General features: G+C 40.8%; 1 protein-coding gene across 1 annotated transcript; it reads right to left on the bottom strand.

The window, feature by feature from the left end:
- Window positions 1–3029: 3029 nt before the first annotated feature.
- On the bottom strand, window positions 3030–14161 carry LOC139595583 (neuropeptide Y receptor type 4-2-like). The gene is made up of 2 exons (XM_071439045.1): window positions 14005–14161; window positions 3030–8467 (listed from the first exon to the last, which is right to left on the bottom strand). The coding sequence occupies exon 2, from the start codon at window positions 8351–8353 to the stop codon at window positions 7220–7222; it is 1134 nt and encodes a 377-aa protein (XP_071295146.1). The 5' UTR covers window positions 8354–8467; window positions 14005–14161; the 3' UTR covers window positions 3030–7219.
- Between the last annotated feature and the right edge of the window lie 3825 nt (window positions 14162–17986).

Genomic DNA, 17986 nt, shown 5'->3' with positions numbered 1-17986 from the left:
GATTGCTGCTGATAAGTATGCTTAAAATAAGCACCAGAGTGGTTCTTTTCATTCCCTACCTTTAATAACAGACTATACAGACAAAAGTGAATGCAGCCAGTCAAGCTGATGGCTGAATCATAGCAACAGCATCAATTGATTTGTTTCCAAGTCTAAAAAAAACTAATAAAGACTTTGCATGATCTCCTAGATACAAGAGGATTATGGTTAATGTCTTAAACCTGTCCTTTAAGCTCTAATACGCTCTCTGTGTGCTCAGATGCTGCCTATCATCTCTTTCAGGTGAATTCTATTAATAAAAATTGGTACTGAGTTAAGCTGGTTAAAACAAAGGCACGTTCCTTCTTATTGAACTAAAGAGAAGCTATCAGCAGTTCAGAACTGCCACCAGCCTTACCACTTACCAGTCACAGCAGTGCACCCATGTGTGCTTTGCAGTGTTTATCATTACTGCTCCTTTTTGCTCTTTCTAGTGAAACTCATGTGTTGACCTAGGAAGTACTGCATGGTAGAAGATTTAACACCAAACCACTCTTATTCCGCACATAATTTGAAGTAATTTTTTTTTTTTGCATCATTCAACCTGTTTGCAGAATGAGGGACTATTTTTTTGTCCTTGTTAGTTGTTTGTTTGAAATTTTTCAAAATAAAAAATCAATTTTCTTGAGGACCTATTTTTAAAATGCACTGTGTACATTTGTTCCAAGGCCCAGATCCTGAGAAACTGTATGTTTATGATAGATCTTATGTATATTTTAATCCTGGAATGCTGTGCATACTGTATTTCTAACCAATTGTGGTTTGTGGAAAACTGATCAGTGAAAATGTTATGAAGCACAAAACCTCAAATTGTCCTCACTTAAACCTTCACCTTTGCAAATCTCTAGTGTAATATATTCATTTTGCAGTGCAAATAATTGAGCATGAGGTGGATCAGGGGGTTGTTTGCAGATACTTTGCCTGTTGCTCTAAATACAGGTAGAACGCTTCTTTTTGCTCCAACCAAGTAATTCCTTGCTTCCTTCCCACAAACAATAAGGTACTCCCTTATTTAGGAGTGTCTGTAAGTAACTCACCCAGATGCTGAATGCAACTACAATGCCATTAAGCTTTTCCTTGCTGTGCATGGCAAACATACTCATCCTCTCAAGAACCACCTTTGCTTGACTCTTTCTGAGGCAGAGGAACTGTATTAGCAGTTTGTGGGTTCAACAGAAGGCCTTTCTGTCTGCTCAGGGAGATGAGCTTGCCTGGTGGGAGGCAGTGCATGCCTGTGTGCTGTGTCATATGCTGTGTGGGGCTTGTGGAAATGTGGGTTATTTTGAAAGGACATTGCGCAATGTGGGACTGTGGGGCTGCATTTCCCTGCTGGATTTCAGCACACGCTGAATTTCAAATGGGATCTGTGGCATTAGCTCATTTCACCAGCTTTAAAAACCTTTACCACAGTGCTAGCCAGCTTCTGCTATTTTTATAGCCTGGGAGCCTTCCCAAAACATAGCCCTGGGGGTACATGTGCATTATGCTCCTGGAGCAGTCTCTGTATTTGTGAGTTTAAACAAAAGCCTTTACTTGACTGTGTAAATTCCTTTGAGTTTAACATACACGTTGAGAAGGCCATAACTTTCCTGTGGTTTCCAGCTCTCTGCTGTGAGTGCAGGGTCTTTCAGAAAGTGTTTATATTGGTCTTTAGGACATCAGGAACTTTTCTACAATCTATCTTTAATATTAAAAAATATATGGTGCATGTAATTAATCTTAGTCATTAAGTCAGCCTATCAACCACATGAATCAATGCTCATTATCTTAAAAAAGGCATGGCATTGGACAAGTGCATTTTCCATGCAATCACCTTGTAGAAATGGAATCAAGACAAGTACTTATGGATGATGAAGTAGTATTTGCCCACTAGCCCCTACAGGGAGGATTCATGTTCCCATGAGTGGATAAGGGACACAGTAAATCATGAACTGAAGTTACTATACTCAAAGGACAGAATAAAACCTAGTCCTGTTTTAAAGAGTTACAGTGCAAGTTCCATGTTCTCTGTTAGCACACCTTTAGACTGAAACTCCATCTTTCTACTGTCAGTTTGCATCTTGTGATATTCCTCTAGAAGTACTTATTCATACTACTATTATGCCATCAATTTATGTGTATCATGGCTATTTTTTTTAGTATTATATCTGGTAATCTGTGTTGCAATTTCTATTGAACAAAATACTTCCTATTATATGTGATGAATACTATATCACTATTTAACTGAGTATTGTTTTACAAAGGGATGGTGGGTGCCATCAACTAAAGTTCTATAAAGAAAAAAAAAAGGTAGACATCTCTGGAATTGAATTTCAACACAGGTTTCCATCCTAAAATCTCTGTGCTGCTGCTGGGCTTTATATAAGCATTTATTGGAAGGAGAACAAAACAATTCTCACTAAGGCCTAATGAGCATGATCTGGCAGGAAAGGCATAGCACAGAAGTATAAATCTCAGGCTTATTCTACTTACGACTTCCTGAGTTCAAATAAGTGACTTTATAGAGCAAACTGAGAAAGGGAGGGAAGAGCATAAAAGCTCTGTGGATTTTGATACTCATACAATATAAACCCAGATGACACATCATACTAAGCATCAGCAATTTACATTGGAGTCAACACAGGTATGAAAATCAGGCCAGTGTTTGATTGATAAGAAACTCGAAAAGAATGGCCTATAAAATGAAATGCCAAGTGATCCTGTGAGAAGACCCTTGGGTCAAAGCAAAAGGATCTCTGAAGTGGTCTTCAGGGTATGACATCTTATTTCACAATAGCCTCTCACCCAGTGCCAGTCCTCAGATGTGTGTGCAGTGTGTTTGCACACAGCAAACCCACGCTGCAGATGAGACTGATGGCTGCCACAGCATTGCTGCCAACCCCTGTGGCAGCTCATGCCACACACCACCAGTCCAGGCAAACCCTACTATTGCACTCTTCCCTTGTGTGTGCAAGTGTAATAAACCACACATGGTTATAGCACAAACTGCAGTCATTTCTGATACCTTGGTTTACTTTCTGTCAAGCCAGGTAACCCAGTCAGAGAAATTTACCAATACTTTTAACCCAGTCAAAGCATTTTATGAAGTTCAGTAAAATTTTGTTGAATATCCCACACTGATTTTCATCCCAGCAGTGTCAGTTACTTTCTGGCTGTGGTTCTGGTTGGGGTTCAGGACACTGTGCCATAGAGGACTCAGCTTCTTGTGCAACCTGAAAAGTCTGTGAAGATGATTTGAGTTCTGGCATCAGAGTATTCCAATGTTCCATGCTGAATTTTTGGTACTTGCCTGTCCTCCATTGTTGGCTGCACTGCACCATTGTCCATTGGAATAATGTGTCAAATCCTTCATACATCAGTGGGTCTTATTACACCATACATTTGTTTTCTCTTGATAAACACTAGCTGAGGACTAAACCTTAAGTATTTTATACAATGAAGAGTATTACATCATTTTACAGAAGCAGGCACAGAGAAGTGACACAGACAATATTACTTTATTTGTTATTATAAGATTCCCTGTAGTGTGCTATTTATATCACAGAATAAGTTGTTCTCTTGCTCTGAAAACCTTACTGTCTTCTTATAATGGGTCACAAGAGGCAAGATTATGAAAAACTTTTTTTTTAGAAAAAAGGCAGTGTAAGGTCTTAAAATTGTAGGAACTCATGATTTGCACAACTCCTGCCTATTTCTCCATCATTGCTTTTGTGACTCAGTAGCAGAACTTTAGAGAGTATACCCAAAACCATCACTGCATACAATGAACACAAAAATGCTCAGTGCTTCTTACATATTAACCGTATCTGTTATTTACAGATGGATAAGAGGTATGTAAGCTATTTCTGTTCTGTTGCCTTCTGCTGGGACCAAAGAAACCTAGCCTGCCTTGGATGCATAAAGCCCCAAAGTGACAAATAAAATGGCTCTTTCAATTATGCAGGCATAATTTCACCTAGCCTTGTGACTTTGCCTTCAGAGGGAACAGGGAACAGTTGCTACAAAAGTACTTAAAAAACTAACAGGGTATTATCTCTACTCCATTTGTGCACAGCAGCATAAGCCTTGGTGTATGCATAGAATGAAGAATTGGTACAGGCACCTTTCCTGTCACATATTCAGTCCTTTGGTACCTAGATCTACTTATTTTTCTGTGTTTTCTTTAAAGTTTATTTAGTTACTTAGGAAATTTTAGAGGTTGAAAAACATGTATCTCAGGATAGTAAGTAGATGGATAGACTGCAGCTGGTTGGGAGTTCTGAGGGTCTGCATTTTTGCAGTTAGATGTATGGGTGCAGTTTGGTGCCTTTTAGTGTTTAAATCCTGTAGTTTATCCAGTCCAAAGTCAGTTAGTAATAAACAGTAGTTGACTCAAAACTTGACACTTTGCTTAATCACGAGAGGAAGATAACATCCGTTTGTGTTTGTCTGTGTTATTGTAAAGTTGGATCTGCCTGCTTTATGTATCTACTTGTGTTCATGGAAACAAAGGGCCACGTGAATTACAGTTAAACAGTGTCAGATCTCGCTCATATTTCTACCCTTTGCAGGAAGAACTCAGATCTGATGCACAATGCCAGTGCACAGCTCTAGTGGCAGGTCTCTGCTGTACTATAAGCACTTTACCAAAAGTTTTCACTTAGAGCTAGTGACAAAGACAGGCTCGTGGAAGTGCAAATGCTAAAGGTAATTGTGTTTCCATTTAAGACACTGGCTGCTTGAAAAGTTGTATACTTAAGACCATGTATCAGGTAATTTTCTGTGTTTGTGTTTGGCAGAGGATTCTTACAATAGCTTTACAGACACTTTAGCTGATTAAATGCTGGAATTCTAACAAGTGCGAAAAACAGGCAGAATTACTCAATTACTTAAATTGATTCTAAATGCAAAACCATGGCAAAGTTGAAACAGTATTTAAGCCCTGAAGTAATACAGCACAGTTTTGATATAACTCACACTGATTAGGAGGAGCTGCTGTGTTTTGTGCTACTCAGCATCCCATGGTGGTTTTGGCTACAGCAGCAAATTTCAAGATGCAGCTGATATAAGAGTCCTCTTGTTCTGTGTTTTTAGTAGACTCAACGCCCACTCTAGAAATCACATTGCATGCAAACTAATCAAGATAAACAACTTCTCAGCATAGCATAGCAAGTAATAAAGAAAATAAAAGAAAGCTGGAATCCATTTGAAAAAAGCAAAAATATCTTGCCACATAGTTGAGGAAGATACAAAAGGTAATCACACACCAAGTCTCTTACTAAGATATACAGGTTCTGGCCAGAATTGCAGGGGTGGCTGCATCAAAAAAGGTTCTGCCGTAAGATTCTGCACACGAGAATTCAAGGCCAAACTTCAAGTTTTACAACTGAAATCTGTGCACCCAGCTCATGGCAAGGGTTAACTTTTACTTCTGCCAGCTGGGGATAGGATAGCTCTTGCTGCCTTATAACACAGGGGTTAGCTCTTGTCCTCAGATACTCTGCTCAGCATCCATATTCCTGTCAGTTCACAGCATTGGAACAAGACTTTTCCTCACCTGTCTTTATACCAATTGGTCTGATCAAAGATCTGCCAGCTAAGGAATTTCTAGTTGCTTGCATAACTATACACTGGATATCTTCAGCTCCATGCAAACCTATTGACTGCAACAAGTAATCATTGCTTATCAAAGCACATTTTGTGTTGGAAATTACCTCAGCTGACCACCCAGTCCGGTCTTCTGCTAAGGTTAGTTTAGCAAATCAGGATAGAATATGCTTCAATATTTCATTAGCATTGAACTGGTTGGTCTCCTTTTTGCACTTGCTACCTGTTTTGGTTTTTTTTTTTTAAAATCTGTACCTCAGTATGGCCTTCTTGGGCATGCCTTGGTTTCTCAGTAGTCACTGAGCGATTTCTCTGGCTCCAGAGGTGAAAAAGAGTTTATAGTTTGTAGGTTTCATGAACAAAGGCTACAAATAACACAGTTGTGAAAATAATATGACCATCATTTTACTAGAGCAATTGACAGTACTACCTATGTGGCTTGGCTTTAGCCTGACCTGGGTTCCACCTGTGTATTTTTATTGACCTTCTCTTGATTTGTTGGAATTTCAGCTTCACCTGTGCTGCTGATGCCAGTGAGTGTGACTGATATCTGCCATCAGGTTTTATTTTTTAAGAAAACTCAAATTCTCCATGCACATGTTTATTTCTTTAGAAGGGTAGCCACTCTGGAAACACATGGTTTCCACAAACAGGTTTTCATGCTCATTCTGACCTTCTGAATTAGATACTTTGCAATTACAGTACCAAGAAGATGCTGAAGCAGATTGTCATGTTGCTACCAAGTCCTAGAACAACTCCTGTAATCTGGCCATCTTGTGCCATCATGGCATGAAGCTGTAGCATTGCAGAGCTTGGTGACTGACAGCAGCAGGAACTGACTCATTTCCATGTAGATCTACAACTGTTTATCATGTGCTTAAAAACAGCTCTCAGTATCATCTCAATGCATTTTGAGTTTAATCCATCAAATAGCATTTTCATTTGCTGCCACCCTTTGTAAGTGACTGTCTTCTTTACATACCAGGGTCATTGTTCCTTGTCCCTGCTTGCAGAGGCAACAACTGTTCTCAAGCCTATGGCAGAGAGTGAAGTTTTATAGAAACAGGCAGTGTTTTATGTGAAGATGTGAAAGATTACTGTTACTTAATGGGCTGTGAGAGGTGGCAAAAAAAATTGATATTTACATATCTCTGTTCCACTAGTGTGTCGCCTGTGCATAAAAATCTTACTAATACTGGAAAACTGAGAGAGTCTTCCAACACAACTTTTGGCAGCCTGCAGTGATGAAACTGGAAATCTGGTTTTCTACTGCAGCCATGGTAGAGATATGAGTTTTGCTGATGAACCCATGTCAGCCTCCGTGCAGTCACAGCTTAGTCACTAATCTTAGAGCAGCTGCTTTACAGCAGCCCAGTCTCCTCAGTGTCCTTACCACCTCAGTGACACGAAAAGCTTGTGCACCACAGCAGCAACTGTGAACATTTACAACATTACTTTGCTTGTTCTTCCAAAAATCAGGTGGTGATGGCTTCCTGTTCACATCCCAGCTGTGGCATCACCAGTTGCTTTATATACCCACAGGTAATAGTTGGTGTGTGGTGTCAGTGCACCCTTCTGAAATGTTTTCTGCTCCTTAGATAGAATTGTGCCTACAGTTCAACATCAGTGACCCCTTGGAAATTTCAGTCTGCATGGTGGATAAAGGCAAATGATCATATTCTTCCATTGAGGCAGTTACTGAATTATGCTGGCAGCTTAGAATCAGTGACTTCACTTCTTTTTTGAAGTTGCTGTTTAGGAAACCATAGATAACAGGGTTGACACAGGTGGAAGCCATAGCTACCAGGTGGCACAATGAGAAGATCAGGTTGTGGTGGCAAGGCGAAATGATTTTGTAATTCCAGTCCACAATGGTGTTGAAAACATGCAGTGGTAGCCAGCAAACAGCAAAAGCAGCAACCATGGATGCTAGCAAGATGTTTATCCTTCTCAGCTGGACCGCTCGGTTGCTGTACTCGCTCTTCTCAAACATGTCCTTCCTCTTCTGCAGGCGTAAGTAGATTCGCAGGTAGCAAAGGATGATGAAGAACAGAGGGATGCAATATTGCAAGAGCAGTAAAGTGGTAGTGTAGATAAGTTTGTGTTGCTCAGAAGGCCACGAGTTGATACATATTGCCTTATCAGTGGAAAAATTCATGAAGTGTGAGAGCTGCTCATACAACTCGTTAGACAAGATGGATGTGGTCAGAAAGGGTAGGGACATGAGACATGCTAAAGTCCAAATCACTCCAATTCCTAGGTAGGCTTGGGAGGTATTTGGCCTCCAGCCAGTTGGGTTTATGATGAGCTGGTGTCTTTCCAGAGCAATAAGGACAAGGGAAAGGATTGACACTGTCACAGTTGTGCACTGAGTGAAAGAGGTCATTTTGCACATGACTTCTCCAAATATCCAGTAGTCCATCATAGTGTAAACAACGGTGAAAGGCAGGCAGACGAGACACATAAACAAGTCTGAAATTATTAAGTTGGAAATTAGGATATTGGTGACATTTGCCTTTTCCTTCTGCCTGGCAATGACAGCAATCAGACAGATGTTTCCCACAATGCCCAGAACAGTCTCCAAGCTGTAGGAGGTGGCCAGAAAGACAGTAAGGTCAGTGATGTTCATGCACTGATTAGAAATGTTCATAGGAAAGCTTCGGCTTGAGCTCCAGTTCTTGCTGATCAGGAAATGAAAAACATCATTAACAGCCCTTGTCTTATTCATCTTGAATCCCAAAATATTTATGCAAAAGGGTGGTAGTCAAACACAGTCTGAGTCTTCTGGAGCCAGTCTAAAAGCGTTATCTGTTCTGTCTGGCTGTGGAAGGTCTGGATATATCTGCAAAGGAAAGGAAAAGAAAAAATATGTTTAGTTATGCTGCAAGAAATTAGTCAAAAGGGTAAGGAGGGAGACAGGGAAGCAAATGCCAGGGATTTTGTGTATATTCTGCAGCTCCCTCTTACACAGTTTATTAGATCATAAAATGGAGCCCTTTGCTACGCTGTGGTATGAAAGTCTGCACAACTCTATTGAATTATGACCATGTTTATTCATTGTGAGGTTGTCCCATGGATTTAAGAACTTAACTTCATTATTTCACTCAGTGCAGTATCTTGAACATCACTAATGCAGTAGAGTGGTGATACAACAAAACCGGATCAAAACCCACCCAGGGTAAAATTGTGTGCAATTCTGGTTTTGCAAGGTTCTGAGCCAAAACTGGGCAGAGGACATTGTGAGGCTGCCTTTACCTTCAGCTGTGCTAAATATCAATGTGCAAAGCTAGGCATATTAGGTGCACAAAGCCAACATTAAAATATCTTCTGTGAAATGCATTTGTAATTGCAGCCAGAACTCACATTTGTGCAAGACAATCACCATGCAAAAACTCAGGCTCATTCTCTGGAGGGATATCATGGGAAAATTTTTTAAAAGTCTAAAATAATTTGAAATAATTTCAACGTTTTCCAGCTTCTACACAGCTGTGACAGGTCATGGGAACTGCAGTCCAAATTTCTTGCTTCCTCATTCCGGATGAACTCCAGTGCCCATGAAGCATTGATATCTCCCCTAATGTGACCATGACAGGGTTTATCAGAAATACAGTCCAGCTCTCTGATTTTGGCTTTAAGAGTGAGTGATTTTGATAGTGGCTTTTAATTCCTTCTGGGAAGATTTTTATTGATTCTCCCTCAGCATGTTTGCTTTATTTTTTTTTTTTTACAAATTTGTTGTAAAAGCATGTTCTATCTGCTAGAGAGTGTTCCTGCACAGATAGGTCTGCTTCAAACTCACTGCTGCAAGCCATGAGCTGGGACTTTCAGTGGGATTGAGGGAGCCGAACCCATGGAGTTAATTGGTACTGCATACTTCTGGAAATCTCAGTCACAGGACTGCCTCAACTCTCCCAGATGACTCCTGTGAGCCATAGGAAAGTCTACTTTATAATCCTGACCCTCATGTCCAAATCCTCTGTGTCCAGAAATCAAAGAAAAAAAAAACTGACTCTGCTGGGAGTTCTCATCAGGCCAGAGGCAGTTCCATGCTGTTCAAGGGCTTGTAGTATGAAAAGTAAATAAATACTCAGGGAATGACAGTATTTAACCACTGCATGACACTTTCCTCAATGATTAAATATCACTCAAACAAGTTTTTGGGGTGGTGAAGAATGTCTGAGATTCAAGAAAAACCAACTGATTATGGTATGAATACGTAAGTAACATGGTATGGTGAGCTTATCACTTCAATGGAGTAGCATTTATTGCTGAACAACTGCATGCCTAAAGATAACCAGTACTGTACAAAAAGCCCCCACTATCCTATATGTTTTTCTTGGCCTTGTCTTTCCCATTATGAATTTTATAGTTTTCTAGAGATGTTGCCTCTCAGGAACTAAAGAAAACAATAGGGTGCAGTAAATAAAAGGATGCTTTGGGATCATTGTTCTGTTTGATCAGAAAAAATGAACAAGTACAGTAAATTCTTTTGTTACTTTGCTGGACCTGTTGATTTCTCTAACTCTACCTCTCTTTATCTTTCTGTCATCTATCCGTATCCACTGAGGTAGTCAAGGCAGTCACACAAGCAAAATATAGCATAGTCTTTCATTTCCTCAGTAGTTTAAATCTTAGTTAAAGCAGGGCAAAGAAAATTTTCCAAATTGAGGATATAGGCATAACTCCTTCTGTCCTCCCATTTTTGTGTTGTTGCCCAATCCATGTGAACAGATTGATAGACTTTCTGGAAGAAAAAGAAGCAGCAATGGTGATGAATGGATTCCATGTTCACATATGGGGAGTGTATGGTGGTCATTTTCAGTGAGAAAATGGATATGGAATTAAAAACCTTCAACCAGCCCCATCGTTTTTAATGATTGCTGGCCAGTGGAGATGCTGCAAGCAAAACAGAGCTAAGGGATGGGCAGCCTGCAATATTATTTTGTACCAGTCAGAAGAGACAAGTCCTGGCATTTGGACAGGACAAACAGATTTTGCTGTAAACAAAACACGTGAGCTTTTTACTACGGTCCCAGCCTCATGTCCCTAGCTACAGTATCCTCAACAACAAACACATGGTTCTCTTTTGTTGCTTGAAAAATATGAAAATATGTGCAGTTATTACAAACATCTGTGTCCACAGAGAAAGCCCTCTCAAGGGTCCTAGACACTTTTGGACATGCTGAAGCAACATGAGAACTAATAATGCTGAAGAAAAAAAGAGAAAGTGGCGGAGCCACCTGAAAAGCAGAAGTCAGATCCCATAGGTTTAGGGAACACATTTCCAAGAGAAATAGCAAAGACTGAGTGTGGCTGTGTGTTGGTCACTGATGGTAAGTGTGGTTGGGATGAAGAGCATCTCTGTAATGTGTATTGTTGGGTTAGGAGCTCCCTCCCTTTTATCACCTTGCATTCTGTGCTATCCCACACCAGATGAATGACAGGCACTTGCTGGGCATTCAGTCTCATGGTACTGCCCAGAAGTAAATAAGGAGTTATCACCCTCTTATCACAGATAAGGGGACTGTGAAAAGGAGATGGGACATGAGTTGTCCAGTGTCTCTAGGGAACCTGTGATGCACCATGAGGTGCCTTAAACCACCTGCCAACCTGATGTCTTGGGAAAATTCAATGCACAGATCACCTATGTCTGTAGTGCTCTTTAGCTCTTGTTCCAGCAACCATAATACAAAAAGCAGTCCCAGAAAAACAGAAAAATAACTATTGCAGTAGCCTTACACTTATGCATCCTGGTATGGTATCCTTGGGTGGCAAGATCCTCAAGGGTAGTCACTCCCCAATTACGTGTTTGGCTTTCCAGGTGTTTGGTTGCCTTTCAATTTATTCTAAACCAAGAGCCAGTAAAAAGCAATGTGTGCATATTCTGTTTAGACATTTGAATCAAAGGTGAGCTAATACAGTGAATCACCAGTGCAGTGGGAACAGGGGTGTTAGTTAGTCCCCCCATTGTAATCTCAGAAACCATGAGATTATGGTCTAAGAAAAAACAGCTTTTTTCCTCAGAAAATGAAGCAATATTTACTTGGCTTGTAGGAGTAAGAAGTATATCTCCTAAATCTGTTTGTTGAGGGAGAGAGATTTTTGCTTGTTTTTTGCTCATTTGTCTTTAAAGAAGAAAGAGGAATCCTGTTCAGACTCTTAATGAATATTGGGAAAGAGTTCAGTAACAAAAACGAAGATGTTCATGGGAGTTTCTTCTCTAGTTAATGCAGTATGAGACAGCTTCTCTAAAAAGCAAGTGTCACAAAAATCTGCAGCAAATTAACAGGATACAGAAGGAAGAAGACAATGAGCTTTCAGAATTAATCTTAGTGTAAGTTCAGTTCCCCACATATATCTTTTGTAGGCATTTATCACTCTTCTGTTTGTGCTGGAAGCAAGGAAGAAGAGCAGGCAAAGTTTGAAGGGTTTGTCTTGGTGAACAGCACAGCCTTCTAAAGTAACAAATGTCACTCAGCTTCTCCCAAAAAAAAAAGAAACCAAATTATCACTTGTCAGCTCAAAAGTCTTGCCCCAGGGCATTATCCTGTATTTCCCTGAAAAATTCCTCAAAGGAAATGGAATACTGCAGAAATGAGTCAGGGAAGAAAATAAAACCCTCAGTGGGTTTCAAGGAGACTGCTAGCCCATTATGGCTTCAAGTAGTTAATACATAACTGCTCCTTTGAGAGACCTCTGGACTCAAAGACATCCTTTGAAAACCCCTATAAAAACTTTTTTCCTGGAGACAGGATAAAGCAGGGGGCTGCTACAGATGCTGGGCTCTATGTACCCACTGGGAAAGGGTGGGTCATTTTTGCAAAGCTGATCATGATCATCCACTGCCTGCAATCAAATAACATCTCCGTAGTTGGGATGGACAGTGGAAGCCAATTTCCACATCGGACATTAGTCAAAGAAAAAAACATATTTGCAGTGTCTGGCTTCATTATCTGACACTTAGAAGCACTTGCTTATCTATCCCAGAGCCTAACTAGTTGCTAAGACAACTGGCTTTCAGTCCATAAGACATTCTGAGAGAAGCAATTCCTGAAGACATGCAGTGATTTTATCACTTATTTAAAGAGTTACAGCAATTACTGGGAGTAAAGCTGCCTGTTGTCTCCTAGGAAAAAAATAAAAAAGGAGCAATGGAAAGGTTCAACACAATGCCAGAATTTATATTACAGATATTAATTGAGGTAGAGGGGACTGACTGACAGTGGTATTCCCTTTTGTCTGCCAATGACATTATCTCAGTAAAGCACAATTGGCCTGTGTAGCCTTACATACTAAAGAAAAGTTAAAAATCACTATTATTACAGCTTCCCAGGAAAGCAACACTTAACTAGAAGAGGAAATGTCACTGGGTTTGCACAGACATCCCAGAACAGTGTAAAATCCATAAGGGATCCTGTACAGTGAAAGTTAATGATGGACTCTTCACCTCTTTTTAGCTTTGTATTGCAAAAATATTGGGACAAACTGTCTTAGGTCATTGAAAAAGCTATATAGGATAAAAATTTCTAGAACCTGCATAATTAGGGTCTATAAAAACCTGTGTATATTAACAAATTACAAGTCTAGAACTTAAGGGGTGGCATAAATACCAAGGAAAGTGAATTCTTTTCCCCCTCTCACATCTGCATGTTTTCTGAGGGAAACCTTTTCGAGCTCATGAAATTCTGAGTTAATCTTCTCTGATCCTGTAGAAAGCAAGGAAGTTTTACAAAAGCATTTAGTCCAACTTTTTATTTTCTGGTTAAATTCATAACAACCTTACCAAAGATATGGAGCCAGCTCACAAAGGCAAAATGTGAATAGCAAATCTGCAGACTGGAGAATGGTAGTTAGTCCTTGATCTCTTAAGAGTAATGGCCTTTGTGACATGTTTGCTACCCAAGAGAAAAAAAATACATTTTACAAAGATGATCTTTACCAAAGGAAGTGGTGGATCTATAAAACATTGCAATGGGCACCTTAGCAGTCAGTCAGTCAGGATATCTGGAGAGTGATGTGTTGTGTCCTGGCTGAAGCTGCACTGGTTGTGTGAGGACCAAGAAATCTCAGGGATTAAGAGATAAGAAGTGTTTTCCAGCGACCAGAGGCACCAGGAAGATTCTTTCTGTCACACCACAGGGTGGCAGGGAGCACACTGAACCGAAAAGGCTCCCAAGAAGCTGCCATCTCCCTCTTGCACCCCAAAAGGTTGCAAAGCTTTGCTCAGTAGATACAAGAGTTGGGCCTTTCGTGACAAGTCAAACAGTCTTCATGAATCAAACATAGTCATCCACTTTTTTTAACAATAACAGGTGATAACTTTAATAAAGAGATGTGAGCTCTTGACAATCTGAAATAGATAATTTAGAAAATTCTTACCAGTTACTGATGGAGAGAATCTCTGCTGTTGGTGCACGTTTCTGATCTGGAAGCAAGCAGAAATGTTGTAGGAGTGAAGTAAGACCTTTTGTGCCCTTGCAATCCAGGAGAGAAGCTCTGCTGGTTGATTCTGTAGGTGATTAGGATGGCATCTCTCTCCCTCTCTCTATCCCGCCCTCTTGTCCTTCCCTCCCTTCAGCTTAGCCAATGAATTCTGCCCTATGATTATGGTCTGACTTTGAAGTTCTGGCTCCCTCTGCTGTTGTATAAATATACAAATTCTAGGGATACTTGGGAGGAATAACAACTTCAGAAAAGAGCTGTGAAGTATCTGAAGCACAGCATGCTCCCATGCTGCACAAGTGTGATCTCAAGTGAAAACAAAGAGACAAAATACAGACATAGAGCCTAATCCTCTTCTCCTTGCTGAGGCAAGATTTCTGTAGGGCTCCAAAGGCAATTTTGCCTCAGCTTAGGAGGCCAGTACCAGTTTTCTCAGATTTTCCATTCCATCACAGACAGATGTTGAAATTTTCTTTTAGAAGGGTGCACGCTAAAACCCTTAGATTGTGACTGGGGAAGAGACACACTGTTACTCAGGAAAAGAACTCAGAAATGAAAGAGAACTGAAAAAGGTGGAAATAAAGGGGGGAAAGGGGGTTGCAGAAGTGCCAGATTTCTGTGATTTTTTTTTTCCCAGGTCTTTCTCATCAAAAACCAAGGTAGAAATCAGAGTTGCAAATTTTTCTCTTTTACTGGGAAAATGCACAAACAGATTTCCAACAGCTATGCCAGAATAACCTAATTTTGGTCTTTATATAAAAATGGTTTTAAGCTATAGTCAGCTGCATAATTAGTCCAGTGGCTAATACTGTTCTGGAGCCTTTCTTAAGTTGTGATAAGCAGTGGTAGCAAAAAGGTTTTTTATTTGCAGGCATGTAGTATGTTAACAGAAATAAGATGTTTCAATATCAAAATAAGTGCAAGCTCATGTGAACTAAACTAAAAGTGAAAACAGTTTTTCATTTATACCATATATTTTCTTTCATTTTTTCTGGTAACAGCTATTACAGATGTGATCATCTGCTTCAAGAGCTCAGCAGACAGCTTTCATCATTAGAGAAATAAGCAAAGCAGAAGTAGGGATGTAGAGTATTTTGGCATTTCTCATGTCTAATGGTGCAGAGAAGCATAGAACTGGAATGTATATAATGAATGGTGTAAGCTGGACAGTTGTCCACAGTTAATGATTTTTAAATCAGGGGTTGCTTGAGCTGCTTCTTATTTTGTGTTACTTATTTTTTTCCAGCCTCCTTTTCAGAGGCTTTATTTACCAACTAGTTTGAACCAGCACCCATATCCCAACATTTGCCCTGCACCCAGGCACCTCTCAAGGAGACGAGCTTTCCAATCTGGCAATGGAAAAGGACATGCAGGCTGTGCTTGGCATGAGAAAGCATCAGCCCACACAAATCTTGAGCTTCTGGCCAGCTTTGCAGGAAGTAGAAGATTCTTCCTATCTTACTGGAGACAGAGAAGCTGAAATTATTTATTTGGCTGGCTTGTACCCTTCTGTTTTTTCCTTAATTTATTTATCGTATGTTTATTTGTACTGCTGTTCAAAGCATTAAAGAAAGGGGAGGAAAACCATTAGGAAACAGACAGGCCTTTTCCTGAGGGATATTTGGATTTGTGAAGCTGTTCTGTTCCCCTCAGCTGCAGCATTCCTTAGCCAGCCTTGCCTCCACACCTTCCAAACATTTAAAGATATATTGGGCCACTTTTATTCTCTCAATTCAGACGTTTGGGCAGAGCTTGCAAGCTAGCAAATAAACATCTGCTCTCTTCTTAAAGTCAGTGGAGAACAGCTGTATCATGGCTCCTGAAACACTGCTCAGGGCTCTGCTGCCCAGGGATCAGGAAATGACAGCTACCAGTATCTTGCTATGTCATCTGGGACTTGACAGACTTTTAGGATGAACTTCTCTAGCCAGGTCCTGGCCATTTTGGTGAGGTGAATGGGGCTGCATTAGAGCCCTGTTACACACATGTTCTTTCCACATGGCATCCAAACTGCAGGATGAAAATGCTCACTATTAATAAGCTGATGTGGGAGCAGCACTTGGGCCATTCCAACCCTGCAGACATTCATGGGTCTGGGACTTACATGCACCAGCAGCCACCGAGTGTAAGCCAAGAGGGGCAATGGGGCTGGAGCTGCCCAGACTGCAGCACAGAGGGGACAATGCTGAAGTTACCCTGGAGTGAGAACAGCAGCAGCAAGACAAAGATGCCAATGCAAATTCCCTCAGGTGGTCTGGGTTCAGCACCTCACTAAAAGGGGTTCTGGTGCTTGAGCTGGCTGGTTTGTACCTGGCCATGGTCACTTCCTAGTGGAAACTACTGAACAATAGTCTGTAGAGAGTCTCTCTCTACAGAAGGATCCCAGTGAGGATCCCAGCCCATTAAGACTTGAGAAATTAACAAGAATATTTGTATGGGTGTGCATAATAATGGAAATTCCACATTGGGAAGCAGTGTGGAAGTACTGTAGTCCCAACTATTGCTAGTTAAGTGCTGTAAACAGCCCAGTCCCATGTGTTGTTGATAGGAGATGGGGTGAAGAAGCTGTAGCTGGCATGGCATGGGGCTGTCCCAGCTCCCAGAGAGAAATAAGAAGCCTTGTTCCCATTCTCCACCCACAGCCCATGCCCCTGTTATCAGAAGGCACAGGAGAACTGTGCTGCTTGCTCTGCAGCTGGTCCAAAACAGCTGGACTCCACGGAGACAAAGCCTGTCAAGGGGGTACAGGTGCATGAAGAAATAGTCCTGTCTGCTCTGGCCAAATAACTCCTTCCTGCAAGGGGTTATGGTGACAGCAAGGCCTCTACCAACCAACACTGGCTGTGATTGAGCATTTCCCTGCAGTGACAGGACTGGCACAGCAGTGGGATTACAGCTGCACTCTGGATGCTTTGGGGGTCTCCTTCAGCATTCCTGTGTCACATCTCCAGCCATATCAGCCTTCCTTTTTGGAGCCCTGATACTCTGTCTCCTTCTTTCCTCTGAGCATGAATTTTCAGAGGCCAGTTCTGCTACAGTACATTTAGCAAATCTAATTGTGTTCCAGCATCTGGAGTCCTGCTCTCTGGCACTGCTGAACAGTGAGCAAACAATATCCATAAAGAATAGTACTAGGCACTTGATGACAAAAGCATGTGGAGAAAATGTACCATGGAACAGTACATAGTGCAGGTGTATGCTGAGTTTATCAGGGCTACGTGGCATCCTCACAGATATTGCACAGAAGTTTGGTTTGGCTTCATTTTGTGAGCATATCTACCTCTTTCTGAAGCAGAATTGCTATTTCTACCATTATCAGCAATCCTCAATTTTTTCATAACTTTCATTCCCTGGGGGGAGCTATGAAACTGATGTATCTGCGCAGGAATTTTTCTGAACTGCTTAAATGATGTTCAGAAAAGTAGGCCTGTTATTCAGGGGTTCCTAGGCAGGCCCTTATAGATGAATCTAGCATTTAGGAAGAGGATGGCATAACCCCTTGTATGTATCTGTATCTACATCTACCTCCATAGATATAGATACACAAATATATATATATATATACATACATACATACATATAACTGGATTAAATCCTTTGATTCATCCTTCTCAAGTAGAGAAGTGAGGGCCCCTCTGATGCCTGTTCCTCCCAGATTGGTCATAGCCAGATGCAGGGATGTCCATGGCATTGGTCCCAAGAAGGCACAGGGGGATATCATCAAAGGGAGCTGCTTCTTGTTCTAACTTGCTCTTGTTCCTCAGCTCCCAAAAATTCTAAAAGATAAAATGTATTTCTCATTTTATCTGCTTTCTGGAATCACCTTATTGACTGCCATAGATGGGGTTTTTCTGATAATTAGTAAGCTGTTTTCCTTATTATGTGCAGATTTTCTACTTGTAAGTTCTCAGCACGACAC

Source organism: Agelaius tricolor, unplaced genomic scaffold (assembly GCF_023055355.1).
Source record: "Agelaius tricolor isolate 1412-34295 unplaced genomic scaffold, bAgeTri1.0.p SCAF_13, whole genome shotgun sequence".
In the NCBI taxonomy this organism is placed as follows: Eukaryota; Metazoa; Chordata; class Aves; order Passeriformes; family Icteridae; genus Agelaius; species Agelaius tricolor.
This window is presented reverse-complemented; position numbering and strand designations above follow the sequence as displayed.